The sequence below is a fragment of the Diplotaxodon limnothrissa genome, linkage group LG16, assembly GCF_057381915.1.
Source record: "Diplotaxodon limnothrissa isolate DT_005_m linkage group LG16, D_limnothrissa_male_GT1.1, whole genome shotgun sequence".
Lineage (NCBI taxonomy): Eukaryota > Metazoa > Chordata > Actinopteri > Cichliformes > Cichlidae > Diplotaxodon > Diplotaxodon limnothrissa.
The window spans coordinates 6,788,970-6,813,178 of record NC_140611.1 but is presented as its reverse complement, the minus strand read 5'-3'; the positions used below and the strand labels follow the sequence as shown (position 1 = coordinate 6,813,178).

At 42.5% G+C, this 24,209-nt stretch overlaps 1 protein-coding gene across 1 annotated transcript in view; it reads left to right on the top strand.

The window, feature by feature from the left end:
* Positions 1–24,209, top strand: part of sema5ba (sema domain, seven thrombospondin repeats (type 1 and type 1-like), transmembrane domain (TM) and short cytoplasmic domain, (semaphorin) 5Ba) — a 206,520-nt gene that overhangs the window by 173,189 nt on the left and 9,122 nt on the right. Inside the window, exons 13-20 of the mRNA XM_085374937.1 lie at positions 7,317–7,434; positions 7,821–8,005; positions 9,919–10,062; positions 10,902–11,049; positions 11,804–12,029; positions 14,432–14,644; positions 18,490–18,660; positions 23,503–23,640. Of these exons, the coding sequence (XP_085231063.1) occupies positions 7,317–7,434; positions 7,821–8,005; positions 9,919–10,062; positions 10,902–11,049; positions 11,804–12,029; positions 14,432–14,644; positions 18,490–18,660; positions 23,503–23,640 (1,343 nt within the window). The remainder of the gene's footprint in view (positions 1–7,316; positions 7,435–7,820; positions 8,006–9,918; positions 10,063–10,901; positions 11,050–11,803; positions 12,030–14,431; positions 14,645–18,489; positions 18,661–23,502; positions 23,641–24,209) is intronic.

The window sequence follows — 24,209 nt, the reverse complement described above, 5'->3', positions numbered from 1 at the left end:
GCTTAGCTACAGCGTTGTATCCATCAGGTCTTTTTTTCCCCCCCTGCCTCTCACTGCTTACACTGAATAAAGCAAGTTAGTCCACACTGCCAAATAGATGAAACTACAAGTTTCACAGCAGCATGGTGCTTACATCCCCTACAAAAAGCCAACTTAAAAGTTGCACTTTTCCTTTACTGGACTGGTTAACTCATTTGTCAAAACTGGAGGTGTCAGACAGGGAGAAGTGGTTGTACACGGGGGTTTCAAGTTAGATGATTTTATTATTTTTTTCTTTGACTGCTTTCACAGCTGGTGTTGAGGAGAACGAGGGCAGAGCACGAGAAAAGGAGAACGTAAGACTTCTGAAACAAAAATAACTATGAGAAGGAGGAAATGCTAAATAAATTATTAGGATAATGTCGAGGAGGATGAAACGGAACAAATCAGGCTGTTCTGTAGCAGCTGCATTCTTGCAGAAAAACCGCGCCGCTCACACGTGTGCTTACATTACGTTTTATTACAAGAGGTACAGTTGTATCTGCCTGAAGGGCTCAGGCTCAATTTGCTGTTTAAGAATTTGTGGTTATGTTTGTGTTATTAATAGTGACCCAGCAGCGTTCGTGGGGGGAAGGACGCTAAGCCTGCCTGCAGCAGGAGTGTAAAACAAGGACAGGAAACCACTAAGTGGCAATTGAGGAAAACCACTGACCATTAGCATCTCCGATTGCGCCTCTGTGTGTGGCTGCTTGTTAAAACCAAGCCACTGTCGTTCTACTGGAGCTGTAGACTTCCTGTCTGTGTCAGTGTTGGGGGAGCTTACAGCCCGGTCACCGAGCAAACTCAATTTGCCGTCGGCTGCGACTGCCAGTCTGTCAGCAGGCCTCTAGAGCTCACTGCTGCTAAGCCTGTATGACCTGTCAGAGGAACACTTCACCAGCCAAGGACTCAGGCAGATGGAGGGAGAAGGTGTTCACACAGTGGATATATTTATTACTGCTCCAGAATGCTGTTCCTTTATTACAGGTTTTGTTCTGGCTTCACTTACACTTCAGTGTAATCTTTTTTTTCTCTCTCTCTCTGCTTCATTCTCGCTCTGTCAGTTTCTGTCTAGATTGCTTTCTCAACATCCACTTTCTTCCAGCCTTGATTTAGGCTGACACAATGTCTTAACCTCCAGCATGTCTTTAAGCCCCCCACCCCAGCCCCACCGATGACTTGTAGTTACTATAAATCAAAGGACATTAATTATGGGGATTAATTAATGGAAATGCATTCCTGCTTTTTTGCATTCATTGAAATCAACAGAGGGGTTAGCTTCAGTCTTATTTTGAGAATATAATCCACTTTATAAACAATTTAGGCTATATCAAAGTGGTGCTAATCAATTCTTATTCTTAATTCAGAAAAGGGTCTTTCTAATTTCTGCCGCAAATGCAAAGTCCCTAAATTTCTCTCTAATAAATGCAGTAAACCATGTGTCGGTGTATGTTGTTCGCTTGTCTCGTTCATTTGATCTACATCAGATGCGCTGACTGTATTGCTGGGAACCCGAGCATGTGCAGTTCCGTGTTTGCTGCCATGTTAATGAGTGATGGTTTCATTATGGAGTCTCCTACACGTTACAGACTGTCACTCTTGTTGCCAGGCATCATCATCATCATCAAAGACACGTGTACTGTATGTATGATGTCAGTTAAAGTGGTATTTGCTCATCTCCCATCACATTCTTGCTGAGTGTTGGTCCCTGTGAATGTTAGCGCTTTTACTCAAAGCTCTGCTCATAGATAACGTTCTTGTGTATTTCCTAGTACCTTTATTAACTTGCCTCAAATTTGAGATTAGTTGTTATTTGCCTACTTTAGTTTGCTGGCAGTGTTTGTTTTTTTTCCTGTCATTGCTACAAGCCACTTAATTTCTCTGGTCACTCAGTAGCTTCTTCCTCTGTTTCTTTATTTTGGTTGTTTGTTCTTGCTTGACTTGTGACCTCACGTGTCATGTTACATCACCAGTGAGTAACAGTCAGCAAAGTAAAGGAATAAACCAGCACCGACTGGGACATCTACCTTTGCTGCACACATGAGTGTGACAGTGGGAACTGCACTGGTTAGACCAGGGCCAGGGACTGGTACTGGTCCATGAGTTGTTTGGTGCCGGGCCGCGAGAGTTGAGGCTCAGGTTTTCAGGGTTTTCATCGTTAACTTGGTTTCCCCGGGTCTTTTCCTGTGTTGTAGTTGTGTGTCTTATTTTGAAAGAAATATTTACACATTACCATAGCGACCAGAGAGTATTAAGGGGCAGAGAGGAGGATGTTACTCTCAATGTTGTTGGCGCATTTCAGGAGGACGGTGCTGATAAAGTTACACAATTACACAGTGAATTTGCCTTTATTATTATATTTATAAAATACCAGTTTTTGTCTCGGCCGTGTCATTTTATTTTATTGTATTTATCTGCAACACCTTAAAGGCCGGTCCGTGAAAATATCATCTGACATTAAACCAGTCCGTAGCACATAAAAGGTTGGGGAGTGCTGGGTTAGAACATTCTGTAATGGGAGCTTTGGTTCCTGGATTTTGTACGCGCATCCTCTATCAAGGTTTTCTTCTCTGTGTCCAAAGAAAATTTTAAGAATAGCTCCAAGAGTCCTAGGTAGAGGTTGCTTGTCTGCATTGTGATGGATGTTTGACCTGCCAAGTATAAAATTGGATTGGATGGGCCAGTATAGATGGGATGGATTATAGATTTACAACTCCATCAAAAAGGCTGACTGGGTTGATAAAATGTTGTCAAACAAACAAGAGCTTTCACCTCTTGGTTATTTTTGTCCATATTCATATTGCCCATTTCTGTGTCGTCTTTGTGTCTCATATCTTCTCCTCTCCACTCTTTCAGCCGTTTTAATATAATTTCTTATCCTGGATCTCTCCTTGTCGTGTAGCCTGTCTCTGCCGCCCCATTGTGTCTCTGTGATGATGCAGCTACTTTTTATCCACCGGGGCCAAAAAATGTACATAGAGGACAGCAAGGTTTTTCTTTTTTTGGCAGACAGCCATCTCACTTTTGTTTTCTTGAGTTTTTTTGGACACGGCACCATCAGTCTTCAGCCTGGCTCCAACTGGGCCTAATTGGATGTATTAGCGCTGAGTGCTAGCAGGAGTTCTCTCTGTTTCCGATTCATCATGAGCAGACTTCTTAAATAGCCAGCTCAGCCCAGCACAGCAGGCGGGGGTAAGAATCCCTGGGGACAGGCTCGCTCCCCCTGGAGAGAGGATGAAGAGTGCCTTGACAGCAGTGGTCTCCTAAGAGTGGATGTTTGAAAAGAAATGGCATAGCTCATATGGAGAGATGGAGAGGCTGCCGTATGCCAACATATGTTAAATGAGTCAGGCCCTCCAGACAGCCTTTGCTAACGTTTTCTCCGAGTGTCAGCGTGACCTCTAATAATGGCTGAATGCAATCCATAATTTATCAGTTCTGGTGATCATATTTGCAATTATACACTGACAGCCTGCTATTAAAGGCGAGGTGCACTATTGTTTTTACGTCTGGTTGTTAAAGGTCCAATAATAAAAGGAGACACTGGTTTTTACTGCATTCACAAACGATTTAAAATGCCAATTACACCCCGACAGAATGCAGGAGATTTATCTTCTGATGCCAGTTGTCCGGACTTATTGTTATATGCGCTGCTGAGTTTTGCTGCTCAGTATGTTTAAAATTTAACAGGCCGTGTTCCATAGCTTCTCTGTTTTGATATAGTGTGCCACTGGGCATGCATGCTGCTGAATTAAATATCAGCCAGTACCCTGCAGACTTCTCAAACGATTCACTCACACATACAGCACAAAGACACGCCCTCGTGGTGTACGAAGATGAAGTGCTCATGAGTAAGCACGCTTGCTTATGTGCACACTTACACAAATTAAGATACGCACACACTTTGTGCCATTTTCAGAGGCCTCACACTTCTCCGTATCTGCAGGATCAGCCTCCTGTTCTGGCTGACATTCCTTTGCACTTGCTTGAGGAATTAGCTTTTCTGCTCCCATCACACAGCCCTCGCTCCATCCACACTGCCTCTAATTAACTTTTACAGTGGTGCTGTTTTTAAAAAATAGTCAGCCGTCAAGGCAGAATAGCACTGCGAGTTTTTGGCTGGTGTGTTATGCAGCTGTAGAAAAGGTCAGAGAGGGAGCTAAATGGTCTGGCACACTGTCTTTTTCTCCCTTGACTAGTATTAAAACTGGGATGTGGTGGAAAGAAAGGATGGGACACAAGAGTTTTAGCCATCCTATTAATATACGAAAAATAAAAAGCAGTCAGATTTTTTAATAAAAACATCTTTTAAACCCATTTTGTTAAAGATTCAGACTATGTTGAGCAACATACCACTTTAGCTGTCATACCTATTTACCACTGAACAGCAGTTATTCACATCCCTCCTTACTGCGATTTCTAATGTTCATCCTCCACTTGTTTGGATGGATTTTCACAGGTACAAGGCTAAAACCAAAAACAGCAGAGATGCTGTACAAACTGCAAATAAAAATTGGATGCAATGATTTGCAAATCTCATAAATTCATATTTTATTCTCAGTAGAACATCTGAGACATACCGTTTCATGAAAAAGATTACCTCATTTAGAATTTGATGGCAGCAACATCTGACAAAAACGTTGGGAAACAAAACGCTGTAAATGTCAAAGGTGCTAAAAAGAAACAGCTTGAGAGGATGTAATAAATGACATAAAGGAAAATAGCAGCCTCGCTAATATTACAAAAAACCCTAAACTTAAATACGAGTGATCCTCAAAACCAAAAAGAATTGCAAAAAGCATGCACAGAGAAACACCAAGGACCAAGACCCAGGGCCCCCGACAGTATAATGCCTACAGTGCTGTGATCTCTTCTGTGAGCAGTAAAGTGTTTTACACACATTTACCTTCCTGACATAACCTCTGGTTCTGCCTTGAAGCAGCTGTTGTGAATTTGTGCTATATAAATAAAATTATATTGAACTGAATAAACACATCATAGAAAGTTCTCTTATTTTATGTTTGTCACAAAAAGCAAATTGCACCTACGCTGCTGGAAGTCTCATTGAACCCTCACATCTGTTTGTTTGCAATCCTGTTATTGATAGACACCCATCTGCACTGGTCACCCATACAGCTCTTATTGCAGCCCTCTTTAGTAAATCTGCCCCATGAGGTCAACCACTGATTTTGTCTTTTTTTTATTGTACTACAAATACATTATAAGGTCGTGTCTTTGTAGACACGGTGCTGTTGGTTGGAACATTCGCCAACCTGTTGCCTCAAAATTGGAATTATGCTGTTGTCTAAAATATTAATTTAGGTTTATAAAAGTTTGCCTATCTTGCATCTACATTGACGAAACTCAAAACAGGGGAAAGCTGCACCTTCTTACCCAGAACGGTGTAATTCACGTTTGTGATGGAGTGATAAATTCAAAAGATGTATTAACCCTCTCACATCTGCACTTCAGTTTGTCAGCCAATTTGTCAGGATCAGCTTTCCAGTTGTTCCAGTCTTCAAAATAGCTCATACTATGAGTTGCATTCATTCATGTCCCTAAATCAATGCAAACCGGGTGAATCCACCACCGAATGTCTTTCCCTGAGGTCAGAATCCTCCCAGCCTGCCTCCCGGCACATATTACCCACAGGTAATTAGGCTTTAAATCGCTACCGCCGCTTCCTTTTCGTACGACATTTATTCTCCATGAAATGCACACTTATTAATTGTTCCGCTCAGCTGATCTCTGCAGTGGTGTGTGTGCTGGAGGGAAGTTGGCTAATCAGAAAACCAAATGAGAATTCTTCAGCCGTGGTGACGACGCAAAGCCACCCGTCAAAGTCACTCCAGACACGGTGTGGTCACCCTTGAGCCAAAATGGCATCCAGCTCCTCCCTCCCCCCCTTTCAAATGATCTATTAAGTTCAGTGAACTGTGACTTTGTTGCCGACCTCATTACGATTATCGTTTCGTCGGTATCGGAGATTGCATCCAGTGTAATAGAGCCGCTTAATTAAAACGACACACACAAAGGTTACCAGTCAGTGGTCGCAAAGTAAAGGTCGTCCTTTCCCCGGCTAGCTGTGCCACAGATCACCAGAGGAACGCTGCTGCCACTCCCCCTCGCTCGTTTTGTTTGTCTGCCGGGGTCACCTCTGATTTGCTGACGAAGCAGTAATATCTTTATGGAACCAAACCGACCTCGAGTTCATCGCTGAGCTCAGGGCCCGTTCACAGAGAGCTGTATCAACACTTGGACATTCCTCAACCTCTCAGCTAAAACACTACAGGGCTCTTCAAATAAACCATGCGTGCCTGTGCCAGGAAAACAGGGGGGGAAAGCAACAAGAATCTTTCCTTTCAGCAGAATTGAAAGACAGGAGCGAGAGAATCTCCAGCGCTGCAATTAAGGAAAATCGCAAAAGAGAAGGAGTACGATTAGAGGGAAGGACCGTAGCTGAAAAAGAGAAGCAGAAGGGGGATAGCGAGGGATGCTGAAAGTGAAGGGGCGCCTTTTGAGAGAGAGGAGTTACTCAGTTGATGCCTTTATTCTGTCTTCCTGAGGCATCCAGATCAGCTCTGGCAGCTAAGCCTCGTCATTAACAGCTTTAGATTTAATTAGCTGTCATTAAGCCTCTGTTTTACTGGGGGAGCTTGCAAATATTTAATCACTGTTTGGGTGATGTTTCATGTTAGTATTTGAGCAGAGGGAGAGACACTGCATCAAAAACTCTGATCGACGCAGTCTTTCCTTAAAATGCACGTGTGCTACTTGCTGCAGTTTAACAGAGGACTTTCATTAATGAACTTTTTTTGTTTCTGGTGGTTTTTAGTGGTTTGTTTATTTGACCTCTCCATACATTTTATTAAAGAAAAGAAACAAATGAAAACTTCTGCACTCAGTGTATAAAAAATGCAATATTCTATTTAATCAGATTACATATGTAAAATGGATTTTAATTCCTTGTAATCGGAAGGTTGCCGGTTCGAGCCCCGGCTTGGACAGTCTCGCTCGTTGTGTCCTTGGGCAAGACACTTCACTTGTCACCCGTTGCCTACTGGTGGTGGTCAGAGGGCCCGGTGGCGCCAGTGTCCGGCAGCCTCGCCTCTGTCAGTGCGCGTGGCTGTGGCTACAATGTAGCTGCCATCACCAGCGTGTGAATGGGTGGATGACTGGATGTGTAAAGCACTTTGGGGTCCATAGGGACTAAGTAAAGCGCTATACAAATACAGGCCATTTATCCATACAGTTATTCACTGTGCTGAAAACTCCTTCTTCCTCTCCTCTCCGCGCAGACTGTGCTTGGAGGCGAGGGACCCTTACTGCGGCTGGGACTTTAGGCAGCGCAGATGCACCACGTTGGAGGACAGTTCTAACATGAGCCAGTGGAAGCAGAACATCACCGTTTGTCCGGTAAGAGTGACATCACGGCCTCGTTTTCCTGTAAGAAAAGGCCAAGGGCGCCTGACTTCTTCTTACAGCGGGGGTGTAAGACGTACTGCAGGCGCTTTGTTAATGTCATCTTTTTTTTCACATTCAATAGTGGATGATACCATTCATGTGTCCGGTAAAAGAGCTGGCTCAAGTGCAGGTTATAGGATAAAGCAGAGGAAGAAAAGAAGGTGAATTTGACTAAGCTTAAACAACAGAAATCAAAGGGATTTAAGTTTAAGTTGGCAGAAGGAAGTGAATAGTAGTGCTTTTATTTCCATTTACTCCTCTAAAAACAGTCTCGTCTTTATTTTGGTAAGCAGGGCCTGTCTGCTTCCTGTGACTTATGACCGATGTGTGTTTTCCAGCTGCGGAACCAGACCATCGACGGCGGCTTCGGGCCCTGGGCACCGTGGCAACCCTGCAACAATGATGATGTTGTTGATGGTGTGAGCTCCTGTTTGTGTCGCTCCAGATCTTGTGACAGTCCTGCCCCTCGGTGTGGAGGCAAAAACTGCGAGGGCCCCACCATCGAGGTGTCAAACTGTTCAAGGTAGAAAAGAAAATATCTGAAAAGAGTGATTTTCTATTTTTCACACTAGTTTTTGAGTGCACAGTAATGCAGTGTGGGTTCTTCCTGTCCCACTGCGCGGATTTCTCCAGGTGGATGAAAGGCTAGTCTATTTGCTGAACTGTGATTCTCAATTGGCTGTAAGTGTAAAGAGAGGCAAATTCAACCAATACAAAGGCTACTAAGGTACACTTGTGTGCTGTTTTCCAAAAACATAAAGCACACAGGCCTTGAGACCAGTTGGTGACCCCCTGGCAACCTGGATTCAATAAATGTTTATTTCTACCCATTGGTAAGTGTCTTCTGCAAGCTGGTGGTTATAACTAGATCCAATCAATCAGAAAGCAGGTGCTGCACAAAAACCTTCATGGAGTTGTTTTGATTGCCGTGTTCGCTGTAGTCTGCATGTGGATGAGACCACTTTTTCTGCAAATGCTCAAATTTACTCTTCAAGCTTTGGTAAAAAGTGCAACATGAACCGGAAACAGAAAACAAAGTAAAAGTTGTTCCTTACCACTGTTAGCTACACGCTAGAAGAGGCACAAATGTTAGTTTTACTGCCACGCGTGTCTTCAAAGTTAACTGCTGGTGACTACGGCAACCAGCTAGTGACCAAACTAATCACAAGGTGGTGTTGACCGGTGGTTGCCAACAGGTCTCAACATGCTATTAAGACTGCGTGACTGAGGCCTAACAACACAACCTAATGTTGATTAGACTATAAATAGTTATAGAAATGCTGATTGGTTGATAAGCTGGCTTTAGGAGGAAAGGAAAGATCTCAGGAGCTCAGCATGAAGAGGAAGAAGCATGAAAGCTAACCACACTGTAACAGTTCCACACGGTTTGTGTGTCACTTCACTTCAGAGAAGTGTTTGTCTATTAAGACCACTGTCTTCTCCACAGTAGGGGCTACCCTAAAGGACCAGCAACAAAACAATCATAAGTAGCCACATTACTGCTGCCACATATTTTTGACACTGCCCCAAGGAGACAGTACACAGCTGGAACATGAAAAAGGTGCTCTGCAAAGCTCTGTGTAGCATCTAAGGATGCTCCAGATGGATTTCTCTGCTGCAAGTTTCCTTCATTACATTTTGCTGATAGCTAAACTATAGCGTTACTTCAGCTGGACTCCTTTTTCCTTTTATTTCAGTATTTTACTAAAATTTATTTCATTTTTGCATTTCTTGTGTCACTCTGTCAGATAGAGCTCCTCTCTGGGAGTTAATGTATGCTGGATGAGTCCAACGGACACTGCCAGGTTGAAATTATTCCTTTTGCTAATGAGCTGGGCCAACGATCAGACGAACTCTAATGCCTTTACTTAAACTCTGCTATTGTAGCAGGAATGTCCTGAGTGACTTTTGAAGCAGCCACCTCGGGGTGCAATTCCTACTCTGACAGAACATAAGAAAGATCATGAAAGTGATGAATCTTTTTAGAAAGTGTAGGTGACATCCACATTCTCCTTGTGACATCTCTTACTACCGCTGTCTTCGGGGGAATTGGCTAATCAGTGTTACAGAGAACTGAGTCAAGACAAAGAGCTCAGGAACTTTCATCCCGCTGGATAGTCACGCCAGATTTAATCCTTGGTGTCGCAATTGAATTGTGCTTTTGCAAAAAGTGCCAATTAAATCATGACGAGTGAGACCCAGGAACAAAGCACTTAAGCAAATTGAATGAATGTTCCCCAGTCAGAATGAGCTGTCTTTGTGTGTTTGTATTTTTATTTGCAGGAAGTCAGAATAAGAGCACTGATTAGGCAGTTATAGCTAAAAGGCTTTTTTTTTAAACTATAGCATTAAAGAATGTTATATACAAGAATAATGCTAAAAGCAGCAGGGAATAATTATAGAGAAGTTGTTGTTGCTAATATTTTTCTTTCATAGAAATGGAGGCTGGACACCCTGGTCGTCATGGGGACAGTGTAGCACAACCTGCGGTACAGGCTTCGAGCTGCGCCAGCGTTCTTGTAACAACCCCTCACCTCGCCACGGTGGCCGTGTGTGTGTCGGGCCTAGCAGGGATGAAAGGTACCTCTCTCTTTGTTTCTCAGCGACAACAGTTCATGCTCCTCATTACTCGTGATTTACAAGGCTTTACGCAGCCAGGTGCCAGGGTACATCAGTGGACTCTTAAGTCCTCGCTGTGATCAGGCGTTTGCTCTCCTCATGGCCCAGCTTTGGAACAGCGTTGAAGTTAGAATTTGGTTGTATTCATTGACTTGCCTTATCAGACTTTTATACGTATGCCAATGAATAGAGGTGGGCAGATTGATCCAAAAATTGATAGTATCAACTCAATCGCTGGCATCGGATTGATTCTAGCACAATAGGATCGATACTTTGTTTCTATCCTCGAAGGTCCAATGAATTGTGTTAAATTTTTATTTTTTCAAAATGAAAAAATATACCTCAAACATGTACCATGAAAAATGTATTGTGCCGACTGTCACAATGTGTTATTATAGCCTATAGCACATTTAAACAACAGAAGTTGACTCAAAGTGCTTTAGAGACTGGAACATTCACATTCCAGGTCTGGAGAAAACCCAGTTCCAAAATACATGAAGCTGAGAGATGTTTTCTGTTGTGTTAACTAATTTCTGTGGTAAAATTCACAGTGATTTAACAGCCATTAAATGATGTTTAGAGTTTTCAAATTGTTTTCATCATATAAACCACGACATACTGCACTCCACAACAGAAGCTCCTTCATAGGTTAAAAGTATAGATATTAATGTCGTGAAAAAAAATGCTGAATTTCAGTTTTCTGTCTTTTGAGTGCAAAAGTGTAGTCTCTAAGTCTGTAGTTCTGACTTGAATTTTAGTCACTTCCACACCTCATCCTGCTGTCGCTGCCATCTTCACAGGTTCTGCAATGAAGGGGTGTCCTGTCCCCAGCCTATCTTCTGGACCCCGTGGGGCTCCTGGACAAAGTGCAGCACCGAGTGCGGTGGAGGTGTCCACTCCAGGGTCCGCACTTGCGAGAATGGCAACAGCTGCCCAGGATGTGCATTGGTAGGAAACGCACGCACTCACATAAATATCTGCTCACATAACACAAAACAATAATGGAACCAATAATTTAAAAACTACATTTTATACAGCTGCACAATCTGATATTTTTAAGAGAGCAGTGGAATAAATCAGGGGTGTCAAACATAAGGCCCAGGGCCTACAATCGATCCAGCAAAGACTCCAGTCAAGCCCGCTGGACGGCTTTAGGAATGTGCACAGATTTCAAACTTTTAACGTATTTTCAAAGGTTTTACAGCTTTTACTATTGAAAAAGAACCCGTTCACATTCCTGTTTTTTCACTATGTATCTGCTATATAAATGTATGATTTTTTTTTTGTTTTTACAGTGGTTTATGAGTTATTAAATGTTATACATTAATGAAAACTTTCTGTGGAATAACATTATTATAGAGGTAGGGCAAGGCAAGTCCTCCTAACTGGGAAGAAAACCAGTTTGTCTTCCCTTTTTATTCACAAAAGAAATCAGTAACATTCCTGATTTTCCTTATTTTGTGTGAAAAATAAAAGGTAATTGTTCCATCTCCACAGTTTTTTGGGAAGCACCTGCAGTTTAGTTTTCACAGAAAGAAGAGGAACAATTTTCATTTCCGTGTCAGTTTTTCAGTGCACCCATGCACACAGTGTAATGTGTGTTTTGTTTTTATAACCTTTTTTAGCTTCAGTCTGTACAGGCAGAAACAATGGAAGAAACAAACCCCACCAAACTCATAGCTTCTGCCGCCTTCTTTCTCAGGAGTACAAGGCCTGTAACCTGGAGGCTTGTCCAGAGGTGAAGAGGAACACACCTTGGACACCCTGGATGCCCGTCAATGTCACTCAGGGAGGAGCTCGTCAAGAGCAGAGGATGCGCTACATGTGCAGGGCCCACCTGTCTGATCCTCACGAGCTGCAGATTGGACGGAAGAAGGTGGAGACGCGCTTCTGTCCTAACGATGGCACAGTGGCCTGTGAGACAGATAGTAAGTTAACCATTGTTGTCTCTAGAGTTTTATTGTCACATTTTACAGTACCTTGGGTTCAGAGGAAAACCTAGCATCAAATAAAATTCACATACTGGCAATGATATCTAAGTAGCTCCACAACTCAGTTTTAAATGCAGACATTTTTAAGAGTGACTATTGCTGTTTTCCTTCAGCGCTGGCACTGAGGAGCAACCCTTTTCCCAGCTCGGGGCTTGTGGTTTGTCACATAACTTTTATAGCTTAAATTAACTGCTTTTGCTTTTACTATTTGTAGCTGTTCTGCAACAAGTTAAAACACCATCAGATCTTAAACTGATTAATTGTTGAATTGATAGCATTCGTTTTTATACTGGATCATTGCCATGTAAGCCTTTGCTGCCATTCTGTGGTTTGTTGACATGTCCATAGTACTTTGCCATCTATCTTATTTTCATGATAATGTTTGACTGGGAAATGGACTTAACTATTTCTTACTTTCTTAAAGATTAAACATGGAAACAGCTATGTCTTCCAAAATAATGTGAAACAGTGACCATGTAAATATAACATCTATGAGCTCTTATCAGATAATGGGTTTACCATCACGGACCAATTGCAGGGCATTCAACATGCAGTTTTACTGTATGCATTTTGCAGCAGATTTTCTTCTAGTAGCTCCAATCGTGTAACAACAGTCAAGTAAATGATTTTTTTTGTGCTCTCTGCACAAAACTTAACAATATATTCCCACTGAGGATTTGACCCCTTCACAACCTGGGCTTCTATTGAGTACCACTACTCAGTAATCTGTCCACGAATGGCACACAAATCTACCTTTAGTGCTTTGTTCCAGTGTGTACTCCAATCTGTCGATTACGCTCGCTGATGTTGCTTGCTACAGGATAGAGCCTTTGCTCACCGAGCTCTCCTCCTTTGAAATAGGCTGCCTTTGCAGGTTTGGGAGGTGGGCTCTCACATTATCAAGTGTAGGCTCAAAATCCATCTCTTTTCTATATACCACAATCTCTCCTCCTTTGCTGCCGCTGGGATGCCTTCAAAGGGCTGTTACGTGACAACTAGCGATCCACGCTTATATAACTTAACTGAACATAACACGGTTATCTATTACTCTGTTATTTATTTGTGTGTCATCTGTTTCTGTGTAATGATGTCCATGAGTTGTAATCATATATTGTGCACTGTAAGCTCTGTAGTGGTGCAGCACTATAAAAACAAATGCTCCGATCTCCACCTTTAGGTTCAGCTGCCTGAACAAATCAATGTTCTCTATAGATTAACCAGTAAAAACGTCAATGAAAATAGACATCCCTGCTCCTGCCTTCTCTCTTATCTGTGCTAAGGCCCTCACACAAGCTCAGGCATACACACTAAAGCAAGTCAATGCTGACTTTTGGATTTAAAACCTGCTCTCCCAGGTAAAAATGCTCTACTTAACCCATTGCACCGTGACATCCAGCTTTCTATGCTGACTTCTGTTCATTTTTATGCTACTTTAAATATTTTACGAGATCTGATCTCAAACTAAATGTGATTGGCCTGTTACTCTTGTTAGAGCCTCTAAAGCATGAAAATACGAGTCCAAAGGAGGTGCAGGACACTAGTCCCCTCTCAAATCACATGATTAACAGTATCCTGACAGGTTTTTATATAGTTTTTCAACCTATAACACTGAAAGCATGTTGCTTTTTTCAGCTCTCTCTGATATTTAAAAAGAGACAACAGAAAAGAAAATGTGCAGATAATCAAAAGCCAAATTTCAGTGTTGTTTATATATTTAATAGTTTTTCAAATTCCAGTAGGATAGCAATTTCTGTCTATATTTGGATCTTTGTTTATGTGTACACACATAGTACTGTAGTTCAGACAAATTGGCCTACTTCTCTGTGAACAAGTGAGAAGGCAGCAGCATGCAAAGATTTCTCCCAGGAGAGTTGTGACATGCTGAAACAGCCCTCCTGTTAGCTCCCCTACATGCTGTTAGTGACGGAGTCACAGTCCTGTGCTCCCACATACACACCGTCACACAGAGAGTTGCACAGGGCCACAGTCCACTGCTCCCCACTGGTGGCTTTTTAATGCCCCCTTCCCTAAATCGATTACCTGTCTCTCCGTGTCAGCCTCCTGGGGGGGCCGCATCGACTCTGACAAACTGATGAAACACTGACAGCAGGAAATCGCAGGATGCATGAGAGACACAGACCGAGTCTGAAAGGAAAAGAGAAAGAAATATGCCTCCTGGCAAAGTCATGTACACAATGTTTGACTTTCAGTCAAAGACTTTTCATGCTTCGTGTGTCTGGTGAAATTCTTTAAGATCTCAATCTAACAGCGCAGCAGAAATTTCTTTAAACTGGAACTTCATTTCCATTTTCTTACCCCTATTTTTCTTCTCTCTTTAGCCCTTGTCGAGGAACTCCTCAAGACTCCAGTGGTGAGAGTATCGGGCACAGGCTGGTCATCATGGGAGACCTGGTCAAGCTGCTCACACAGCTGCGCAAAAGGTTATCGCACCCGTCGGCGAACCTGCTCTGGCCCAGAGGGGAAGAGTGCCCCTGTGGCCTGCCGTGGCTCGCCTGTGGAGTATCAGGACTGTAATGTCCAGGCATGTCCAGGTCAGTGAAGATACACTACAAACCCTGTTACGTTTTGCTCACAAGCAGCAAGACTGTCTTGTAATTTGTGGTCCTGAGCAATAGTTCTGCAGGCTTACTGAAGGCCTTTCAAAGGTTTTGGACTTTAGCTGCTTCATATATTACACATGACACATCCTCAAATATGTCGTGTAGCATCCCAGCAGGTGTTCCAGTACAACCTGATTGCAGGTAATCACAAACTGAAGATAAACCGAGGATGGATAAAGGCGGTTGGTGTCCTGTTGCTAACCTCTTCAGTATATCGTGGGTCGATAATCGACACATCCACACTTTCACACTCGGAGAAAAAGATGGAAAAAGAACGAGGGAGGGAGGGAGGTCAGTGGGGGTACTAAAATACTGCTGAGTGGATCATTAGCTTCATTTGCTAATGGTTACCAGCAGCTTCAGCAGTGCAGGAAGCACTATTGGACAAATGAAGTTATCTATTTCAAAGTCCTCATCAAACCATAATCAGCTGACCTAGAACTCTTCTGCTGCATTGACAGGCTACACTTATTAAACAGAATGAGGACACACACACACACACACACACACACACACACACACACACACACACACACACACACACACACACACACACACAATAAGCACTCTTGAATAAAGTTCTGAACTCAGCTTTAAGGGTGTCGACTTAAATATTCATGAGTGGTACCTTGTGAATTAATGATTTATTATATGTTGGTGCAGTGCTGATCAAATTCCTGTTGTGTATTTGAATGTCAGTTGTTGAATCCAAATACAATCCTTCTCGGTTAACTTTGCATCTGACACATGTAACCTAAGGAAGCCTGGGACAGGCAGCCTTGGTTACTTCGCACTGGGAAGCAGCCGGTGAGCGAGCCTTTTTGCCATTACTGTCACGTTTACAGCCGGTCTCACCACACGTGTCCCTGGCAGACACACAGGTGAGAAGGACAAGGCCAGTGACAAAAGAGAGAATGAGTGCGAAATAGTAATTGATGATTAAATTAGAGAGAGGGATGGAGGCAATATAGATCTCTGAGGTGATTAAAATGAATAGGGTGTTAGTGTGTGCACTGGAAACACAAGTGTGTGTGTTTCCATCCAGTGAGTAGATTTTTAATTCAGATATGAGTTTTATATGATTGTTATAAGTTCATTTTGCATAAAACAATAAACATTTTGCGTTTCTAGGATTAAAATAATCATCAAATATATTTTCAGTGTTGGAAGCTTTTACAGGAGGCCTATTGTGCTCCTCTCCAGCTGGTCTACTAAAGTAGTTCTGCATGAGCAACTGTTCAGAATAGTCCTTATTTATCTTACTTGGGCTTCGGTGCAGTCATTCAGTTCACTCCCTCCCGTTTCATTCACTTTAAGTCAGCTTCCTTCTGACTGGCTCTCTCCCAAACAAGATTTAACAGCAGGTAGTTAAGGCTTCTAAGGTGATCATATTAGATTCAGGTTAAAACAAAGATATAGATAGATAACACACAGGCATAATACAGCAGCATCATGATGCAGCAAATGATAATTAAGAATTTATACAGCGTCATGTTGGATATCAAAAACTAAAATTTGCTCATCTAGGTGATGGCTGTTTTTATACAACGAAAGGGGGTGGGGGATTGGAGCTAGCTGTCATAGGGCGAGAGGTGGAGTCCACCCTGGACAGCTTGCCTTTTCATCCATCTCTCATCCATTCCTTACCAAATTTAAAAAAAAGGAAGATCATGTCCAAACCATTTAAAAATCCAGAACAAGTCTTAAGCCCTCATCGCATTTAAAGTGATTTGTTTTGTAGCTGATGTTTGGTCATTAGTAGACACTGCTGCTGTGATAACTCAAGAATGGGCTGACGTACCTCCATGCATCTATCGATGAGCTAATAAAAATATCGAATGAGTTTGAATGTCTGTGACCTTGAACTCAATGTCAGAGGTTAGAGGTCAAGTTTTCTGAAAATATTTTGAATGTAATAACTCACACTCAAGAAGAAAGTCACCTATAATTTTGAAATGTGCATCTTAAAGGCGACTGACGCCCTGTTTGGTCTTTCACCTGACGTTTCCGGGTTAATTGGCATTCCGTACTCATCCCATCAAAGTTTTAAATCAACACACTGATTAGATCAAATGGAAAAAGTCAGTTATCAAAGCAAGTCTTAAGTGTTTAAAATTGACATATCAGCTTGATCTCAACTTTCGTAATCAAGTCTTTGATTAACAGAGTGACCAGACGTGGCATAATTATTTTTGTTTGTTTGTTTCAAAGTTTTCACTCTGACTCACGTCAGTGTCTTGTCTTGGGAGCCGGGCAAACACATGGTTGACTTCATATGTCTGAATGTAAATGAACACAGCAAGTCAACCACGCAGGGGCACAGGCAGACAGGTGGGACGAGTCAGAAAAACTGTAAACTGCCAGTCAGGAAGTCAGTGAGTTGTTCACTAACTCACTGAGTCAGACGCTCAACCAGTCAGCCGGGTAAAGAGCCAGTTAGTCAGGCAGAGCAGGGACTGGCTGTGAGAGTTAGTCAGAGTTAAGTGCTCACAGCCTGCCTTACTCGGTGTCACACTAATCCACTCAGCTAATGGAATTTTCTGCAGCACTGTGATGTTACCTGGCAACACTGCTCTTCCCCATCAGTCAGCCAGACAGACATCAGCCAGTCAACCAGCCATTCAGTTAGTCAGTCACCCTCTTCTGATTAGATCAAATGAAACATTAACGGCACCTATGGGGAGAATAAATCAATATAATGCAGGACACAGTAATGACAAAGTAGGCTATGATGTGATCAGGAAGACAGCAGAGCACAGGCACAGACTGTGTGTGCAAGAGTAGTTCAAAGTAAGACAGAAATGAATGATAGATGCCTGTAATATGAAAAAGAAACACAAACATAAGCCATCATGGACAAATTGTGTTTGTTGGAGCACCATTTCTTTTTCTTTTTTCTCTATTTGTTAGTCTTCCTGAGCCCATCTCCACCAGCTGGGCTCTAATAGGTAGGGTAAATGCTCTGTTTGGCTTAGCTATATTTAGCAATAACATTTGCACAAGGTTTAAATGCCCAAAAAGAATATGCAGTTGGTGCAACAAGCAACTTTACATCGGGGTTAAAACATTTTGTTTTTTCATATAGCCTGGGGTTACATCAGGCAGGTGCAATTGAAAGGTGCAAGTGATACATCCCTAGTATAATCCTAGGAGAAGACACAAATCCCTTTGGAGTTGCGTCAGGAAGGGCATCTGGTAGAGGGAAAAAAAGCTGCCAAATCAAATATGTGGACCTACCTGCTGTGACAGCCCCTTGTGAATAAGGGAGCAGCTGAACATAGCCTCTGACAAAAAGCCCAGATCTTTCTGAGTCATCAAAACCGCACTGCAACACTTTAAACACCAGCTTTTAAAATCAGATAACTTGTAACTGAATTCTGTTTTTAAGTCTCAAGTCCATAGCTGTTGAAAGCACACACACTAATGTCACTTTAAAAACATCAATCAATGCTAACCAGAGTAATATACAATGGGAAAATGCTAAATTTAATATTCATTTGCAAAGTTGCATATCAACCTCTTTGTCTCTTGTAAAGGATTCAATGTCAGCTGGTCACGCATCGCAGTCCTAACTATCGCTGTAGGAGGATGTGATATCTGATCCCTTCTTGGCGTCGTTAATTAGATGTCCGTGGTGTTCAGACTGAGCTAAATTAATCCCAGTATGCCTTCAGAAAATGTCATTACTGGTGCAGTGTGCATCTACAGCCAGCACATTATCATATCAGTCAGAGCGGTATGTGATTATGTGACACGTTCCTTTATGTGCCTTACAGTGAACGGTGCCTGGTCCTGCTGGTCGTCCTGGTCTCAGTGCTCAGTGGGTTGCGGTGGCGGGCACTACCAGCGGACACGCTCCTGTAACAGCCCCGCGCCTTCCAATGGTGGAGACATTTGCATAGGACTACACACCGAGGAAGCCCTATGCAACACACACCCTTGCGATGGTAAGGTCACATAGAAATTCAAAGTCTTGTTCTGCCGTGTCACCACTGCTCAGGTGCTTTTATCACACCTTCGGGCAGGCAATCATCTCCCACACCGTGTAATTTCTGTGTCGTCCCCTTTGCTAAATTGCTTCTTTCATCTTTTCCTAATGAATAAACCAGGTCTTAGATATGTGAGAAGATAAACAGAAAACAACCCATCCTCCCACCGTGCCATTTCCTGCTGTGCTGCTGGAACTCGCAGTACCATGGCAACCCCTCCAGAAAGCTTTGAAAAGAGATCCACTGATGTTGTGGTACATATGGATATCTTATTTAATCAATCTGAGGTTTTGAATGCCCAGGTGTAGACAGTATGTGTGTAATATTACTTAAAAAGCTTTATGAGATGGATTTTACAGAACCAACATATTTTCTTCGCTATTCTCTGTGGATTTTAGCCATGTTGTATTATTTGGCCAGATTTCAGGAGGCTCATTATTGATAGTTCTGCTGCCACTGGTCTCGTTTCGATCATAAACCATCCTCAAGCATGCCTGACAAAGGCCCATGCACCTCTCCTGGCTTTTCTTTCACACAGCTTCACTTTGCTACACACCTGAATACAAGCAGTGCATTAGAAAAGAACATTGCTTCTGCTCACTGTGGAGATGAATGGAATTATGTTTGTGCTGCTTCCAGCTGAAAGATTACACATTGGTCCTTCTCCAGAGAGCAAAATACTAAATATGAATCTGATAGAACGGGGTTAGAGCAGGAAAGGGAGAGCTGCAGGAGGAGGGTCATTTATTTTGGAGGGTTGCTGAATTCATCTTCTTTAATGTTATTTGTCTGATAAGGTCTTATGTTTTAATGTGTGTTTTGTTACCTTTTGATAAGATAGGCCAGTTGTGAATAGATAACACTCTATCGTGAATTTGTCAATGTGGGGTGTAGATAGATATAGCCATCACAGCATCATCCATTGGTTAGCGGACGTTGCATGTTGAAACATTAGCATTTTGGCCATGTTGTTTTCAAAGGCCAAAGTTAGTTGCCTTATTTAGACCAGCAGGTGGATTCCTAAGTGATCATCTGAGGCTGGCAAGTTTCCTTAGCAAACTGCATCCATAAACTGTATCCTTACAATGCACAGATACAGGCATCTGCTGCCTTGTGCTAAGTAATATATCTTGAACAGTCTGTAATTCACAGATTTATTTATTACTTCTTTTTTCCTCTTTCTTTTTTTTTGCAAAAGACATGTTAAATATTTGCAGTTCAGTGAATTTAATTAGTGGTGGTGCGAGCTGTAGCGGAGAGTTGCCAGCTACAGCTGCTTGCTTTGTCTCACCTGCTAATAAAGGTTGAGTAAGTTGCAGTCATGCCCCTTACTTAACCTTTAACAAAGTCTTAGTGGCCATTGGAGGACCTGGCACTTTATTTCAGCTTCATAGAGGTTGTTTGTTTTTTCTGCAGGTGCAATGAAACCTTTGTTTTTGGCTGCTGAGTTCAAATATCAATTAACTTTCTCTAGACTGGAGCACTCCATCTTTAAATACTGTAGCAAGTACTTTCTCTTTCTTTATCAAGACTGAAGACAAAAAAAATATTAGGTGGACAAAACATACAAAACAAACATATCAATGAACCTGCAGAGTGTGAGCAGAGAATTAATACGGTAGCTGCAGAAAGGCCTCTTAAAGCACATAGTATTAGATAACACATTCATTTTAATGGAGAGATAGAATATCAACCAAAATGAAGAAAACCTACATTACATTAAAAAATCAAACAATTGAAAATTGATTTGCGTGTCACAGTGAAATAAGTGCAACCCACCCATTCTGGCTTCTACAGGTTATAACTGATTGATAACAATTAAGAGCTGAAGTTTCGAGTTGCCAAGCAGTAACCAAGAAATATAAAGGAGATGTGTGCAAACCTGATGACAAGCTACAAGAAATGACTTACTGCTGTGCTTTCCTGCAAGTACTAAGCCACTTAATGACACACTATTGCATTCAATTTCTAACTTTTATGTAATGTGCTTTTTCTGGATGTTTGGTTTATGTTATTTCTCTTTTTAAAATGATTGTAAGTTTGCTCAAAAAATGAACAAAGTCAACAGGAGATCAAATAATTACTTCTCTCAATGTATTTAATAAAAGTGATACAGTGTTTATCTAGCATTTATGACTAATGCTGGGCAGACACTGTGCGATTTTTTTTTTTTTTTTTTTTTTTCCCAGTCGCGCGATTCAGCTCCTGCTCAAACTGCACGATTGACTCGCAGGGGTTAGAAGTTCGCAGGTCACGATGCAGGGTCTCACACTATACGACCAGATGCTCTGATGCGACCTGAGTGCTCACACTGTGCGTCCATAAAATGAAGGTTATAACAGAAATAATGTTGCTTGCTCTCCCTCTGGCTTTCACTCACACAGACACACCACCACCATCAACTTTGCTAAATTGCTAATGAAAAACATTGGTCAGGCAGCTGTGATTGAGCAGTAATGTAGATCCAACTATTTTCACGGTTGTTGTGGTCGTGATAATTTTGTGAGGCCACATCGAAAAGGCTCGGATGAGCTTTCCAAAGTTCTACAAGTTGTGCCTCCATCGCTTGTGTCCAGATCACACGCTGCACAGCCGTGCTGCGCCGTCTTTTTCGCTGACATTTGTGTTTGTGCGTGCGCAGTGTGAGAAACTGCGGTGACACCCTCACGACCAAGCGATTGATGATCGGGAGCTGGTCGTGAGGTGTTAATCGCGTCTCGTTACCCCACGTATACTACACGATGCACAACGCACGATGAAGGCCAAAATCGGGCCGATCGCCAAAACGGTCGCACGACTCAAAAATCGGCTCAAAATGGGCCAAAAATCACACAGTGTCTGTCCAGGATAAGATGGTGAGTATGGTATAGCTTCCAGACAACAATTGGTGCACTACGTTAAGTCTCTTAACTTTAAACTGACCTTACAGAGCAAAAAGAAAGTGGAATATAAAACAGTTCATGCTGCACCTTTGTTTCAGATCTGTGGCCTCGTGTAAAATTCAGATGTTCTGCCAAACTTTGTGGATTACGCAGACTTATGTCCAGTTTCATTGCTAAGGTTAAAACATCTAAGAGGCGGGCATCCTAAATACCTGGACAAATAAAACAATCTAGCTATGACTACAGGTAAGTTTTATGTATTTAGTTTAAGAACATATCCATACCTTAAAAGTTAAAATAACAGAAACACAAGGGAAGAAGACTTAAATAAGAACAAAAAAAAGTTTGAGTATTCTTCTTTTCCCTTTTACTTTGAAGGTTAGCCTTGCTTTCCCCACATGTGATGATATGTGAGATGTATAAAAACAAGCCCCCCCCCCCCCTGTCTACTTCTACTCTGCTCCCACAAGGACATTGAAATATTCATGAGAGATCTGCCTGCTAATCCAGGAGGATGGGGGGAAAAGTCCACCTGCCGAACTCATAAGGTTTCATCCCGATTCTGATTCTAAGGTTTCATTTCAAACAGCCTTGTTTTGTCGCTAACGTGTGATTTGTCATCTGTTCTTTCTTTATTTTATTTTTTTATTTTTTTATTTAGGACAGTGCATGTTAATGAACATAAATGTAAAAAAAAAACCAGATGCTTTTCCTTTTAAATCAGTCCGACTGTCATTCACACGGAGGGTAACGCTTACAGTCAGCCTCCTCGGTAATTACAGACAAAGAAAGGTAAATGACTTTCTGTCTTTTCCCCTCTTTGCCAAGATGCTAATCAGCCTCCTTGTTTTCCTGTTTGATGCGGACCAACAATCTCTGTTAACCCCGCACCAGTAGGCTGCCGGCAGTCTCTCTCGATCCCTATCTGTCTCCTCATCTGTTCGCTTATTGACAGGCGAACATCAGTCATCTATTGGGGTCTTCCTGGTGCTGCTGACCTCGCCGCATGTGTAATTAGAGGCAAGCTGGCTGTCAGTCTCGAGGATATTTGATGCCTCTGTCGCAGGTCATTTGATTAAAGTCTCCACCAGTAATGGAGGACAGCAGGTAGGACTGTCAGGACAGAATACTAACGAGCAGCCCGCAGGCCTGATGCTGTTCTTTCCGACTCTACAGTGTGATCACGCAGGTCGTCTGGGTGACAAAAATAAATGGGAATAAATGAAGCAATTAAAGCCGGTTGTAGTGATGCACGGTTATTGCACACATTTGAGCTGGTCAGTTTGTTTCATGTGTCTAGGTGGTTGTGCAGAACGAATGGAGCAGAGAGCAGAGCAGCTTGTTGGTGAGCGTCCGCCTGATAGGAAAGGTAAAAGAAGGCCTGTCCTTCTGCCTCCACTGAGGCTCTCTCTGCCAAAACTGCACACTTGAGAGCACGCTGAATAACAAACCAGCTTTTCATCAGGTTTTCATTTGTGGTAGCCTGTGCTCCCTCCACTCTGGTGCTTTTAAATACAGGGAGCGAAAGAGTGCAGCAAGTGCACGGTTCAAAGGGAGGCGTTGAAAGTTGGGCATTTTCTCTTTCCTCTTTGGTGGGAGTCTTTTGTTTACTGCTCGGTCGCCTGCTGCGGGGATACAGCACGAAAGCTTGGCTCGGGAGACAAACATCTCGGCTATGCACTAAACAAACTCTTCTGGTTTGCTCTTCCAATCCCGTTTACATCACAAACACTTTTGGTGTGTTTGGGGTCTTTTTCTTTTTCTTCTTTTTCTTTTTTTGGCTGTGCAGAAATGTGAAAGGTTCCCGCAGGTGGTTACAGCTTGGGTGGGCCCATTGCTTTCCAGGCCTGAGGGTGAGCTTGATGTGGCCTTGTGGTTGCTGGGGTTTTTATTTATTGCTCTTTTTTCCTGTGTTTAGGTGGCTGGATGGCCTGGTCGCTGTGGTCGGCCTGTGATGACTCAGGCCTGCAGATGAGGAGTCGTGTGTGTGGTGCTCAGGGCAACACCCCCTGTGTGGGGAACAGCACTCAGCGTAGAGACTGCAATGAAATACCCGGTGAGCTCTCAGATGCATACTGTAACCGTGAAGCGTCCTTCAACATTCTCATCAGAGCTCAGTGTTGGCCTCTCAAGAGCTCCTTGTGAGCGTCATTCCTTTTTCTCTGATTTTGAGGGAGCAGCCTGTATTTTATTTTGTGTCCTCGAATGTCACCAAACACGCTGCTTTTCACTTATTCCATCATGGCTTTAGCTTGCCTTTGTCACAAAAACTCCATGATGCTGTTTTATGGGAAGTTGTAAGCACACATTTTTGATGTGCAAAGCGAGGGTACACAAACAGCTAGCTGTTCTAGTGGCTCAGCCTTGTCTGTTTCTTGTTTTTCCAGATTTTGTACATTTTGTGTCATTTTAATGGCAACAAAACTGACTGACAACACAACTAATAGTTACCCCCAGGAGGCTGACAATATTTTCAGACACTTGGAGCATTTTGACGTGCTCTGAAAGCGTTGTCAGTGTGGGGAAAAAATGTAAGTCATAGTCAGAGGGCTTATTTGTATTCAATGACAAAATATCTAAGTGGCTCATGCTTGTACTTAAAAACGAACCTGTTGTAGGAAGTCA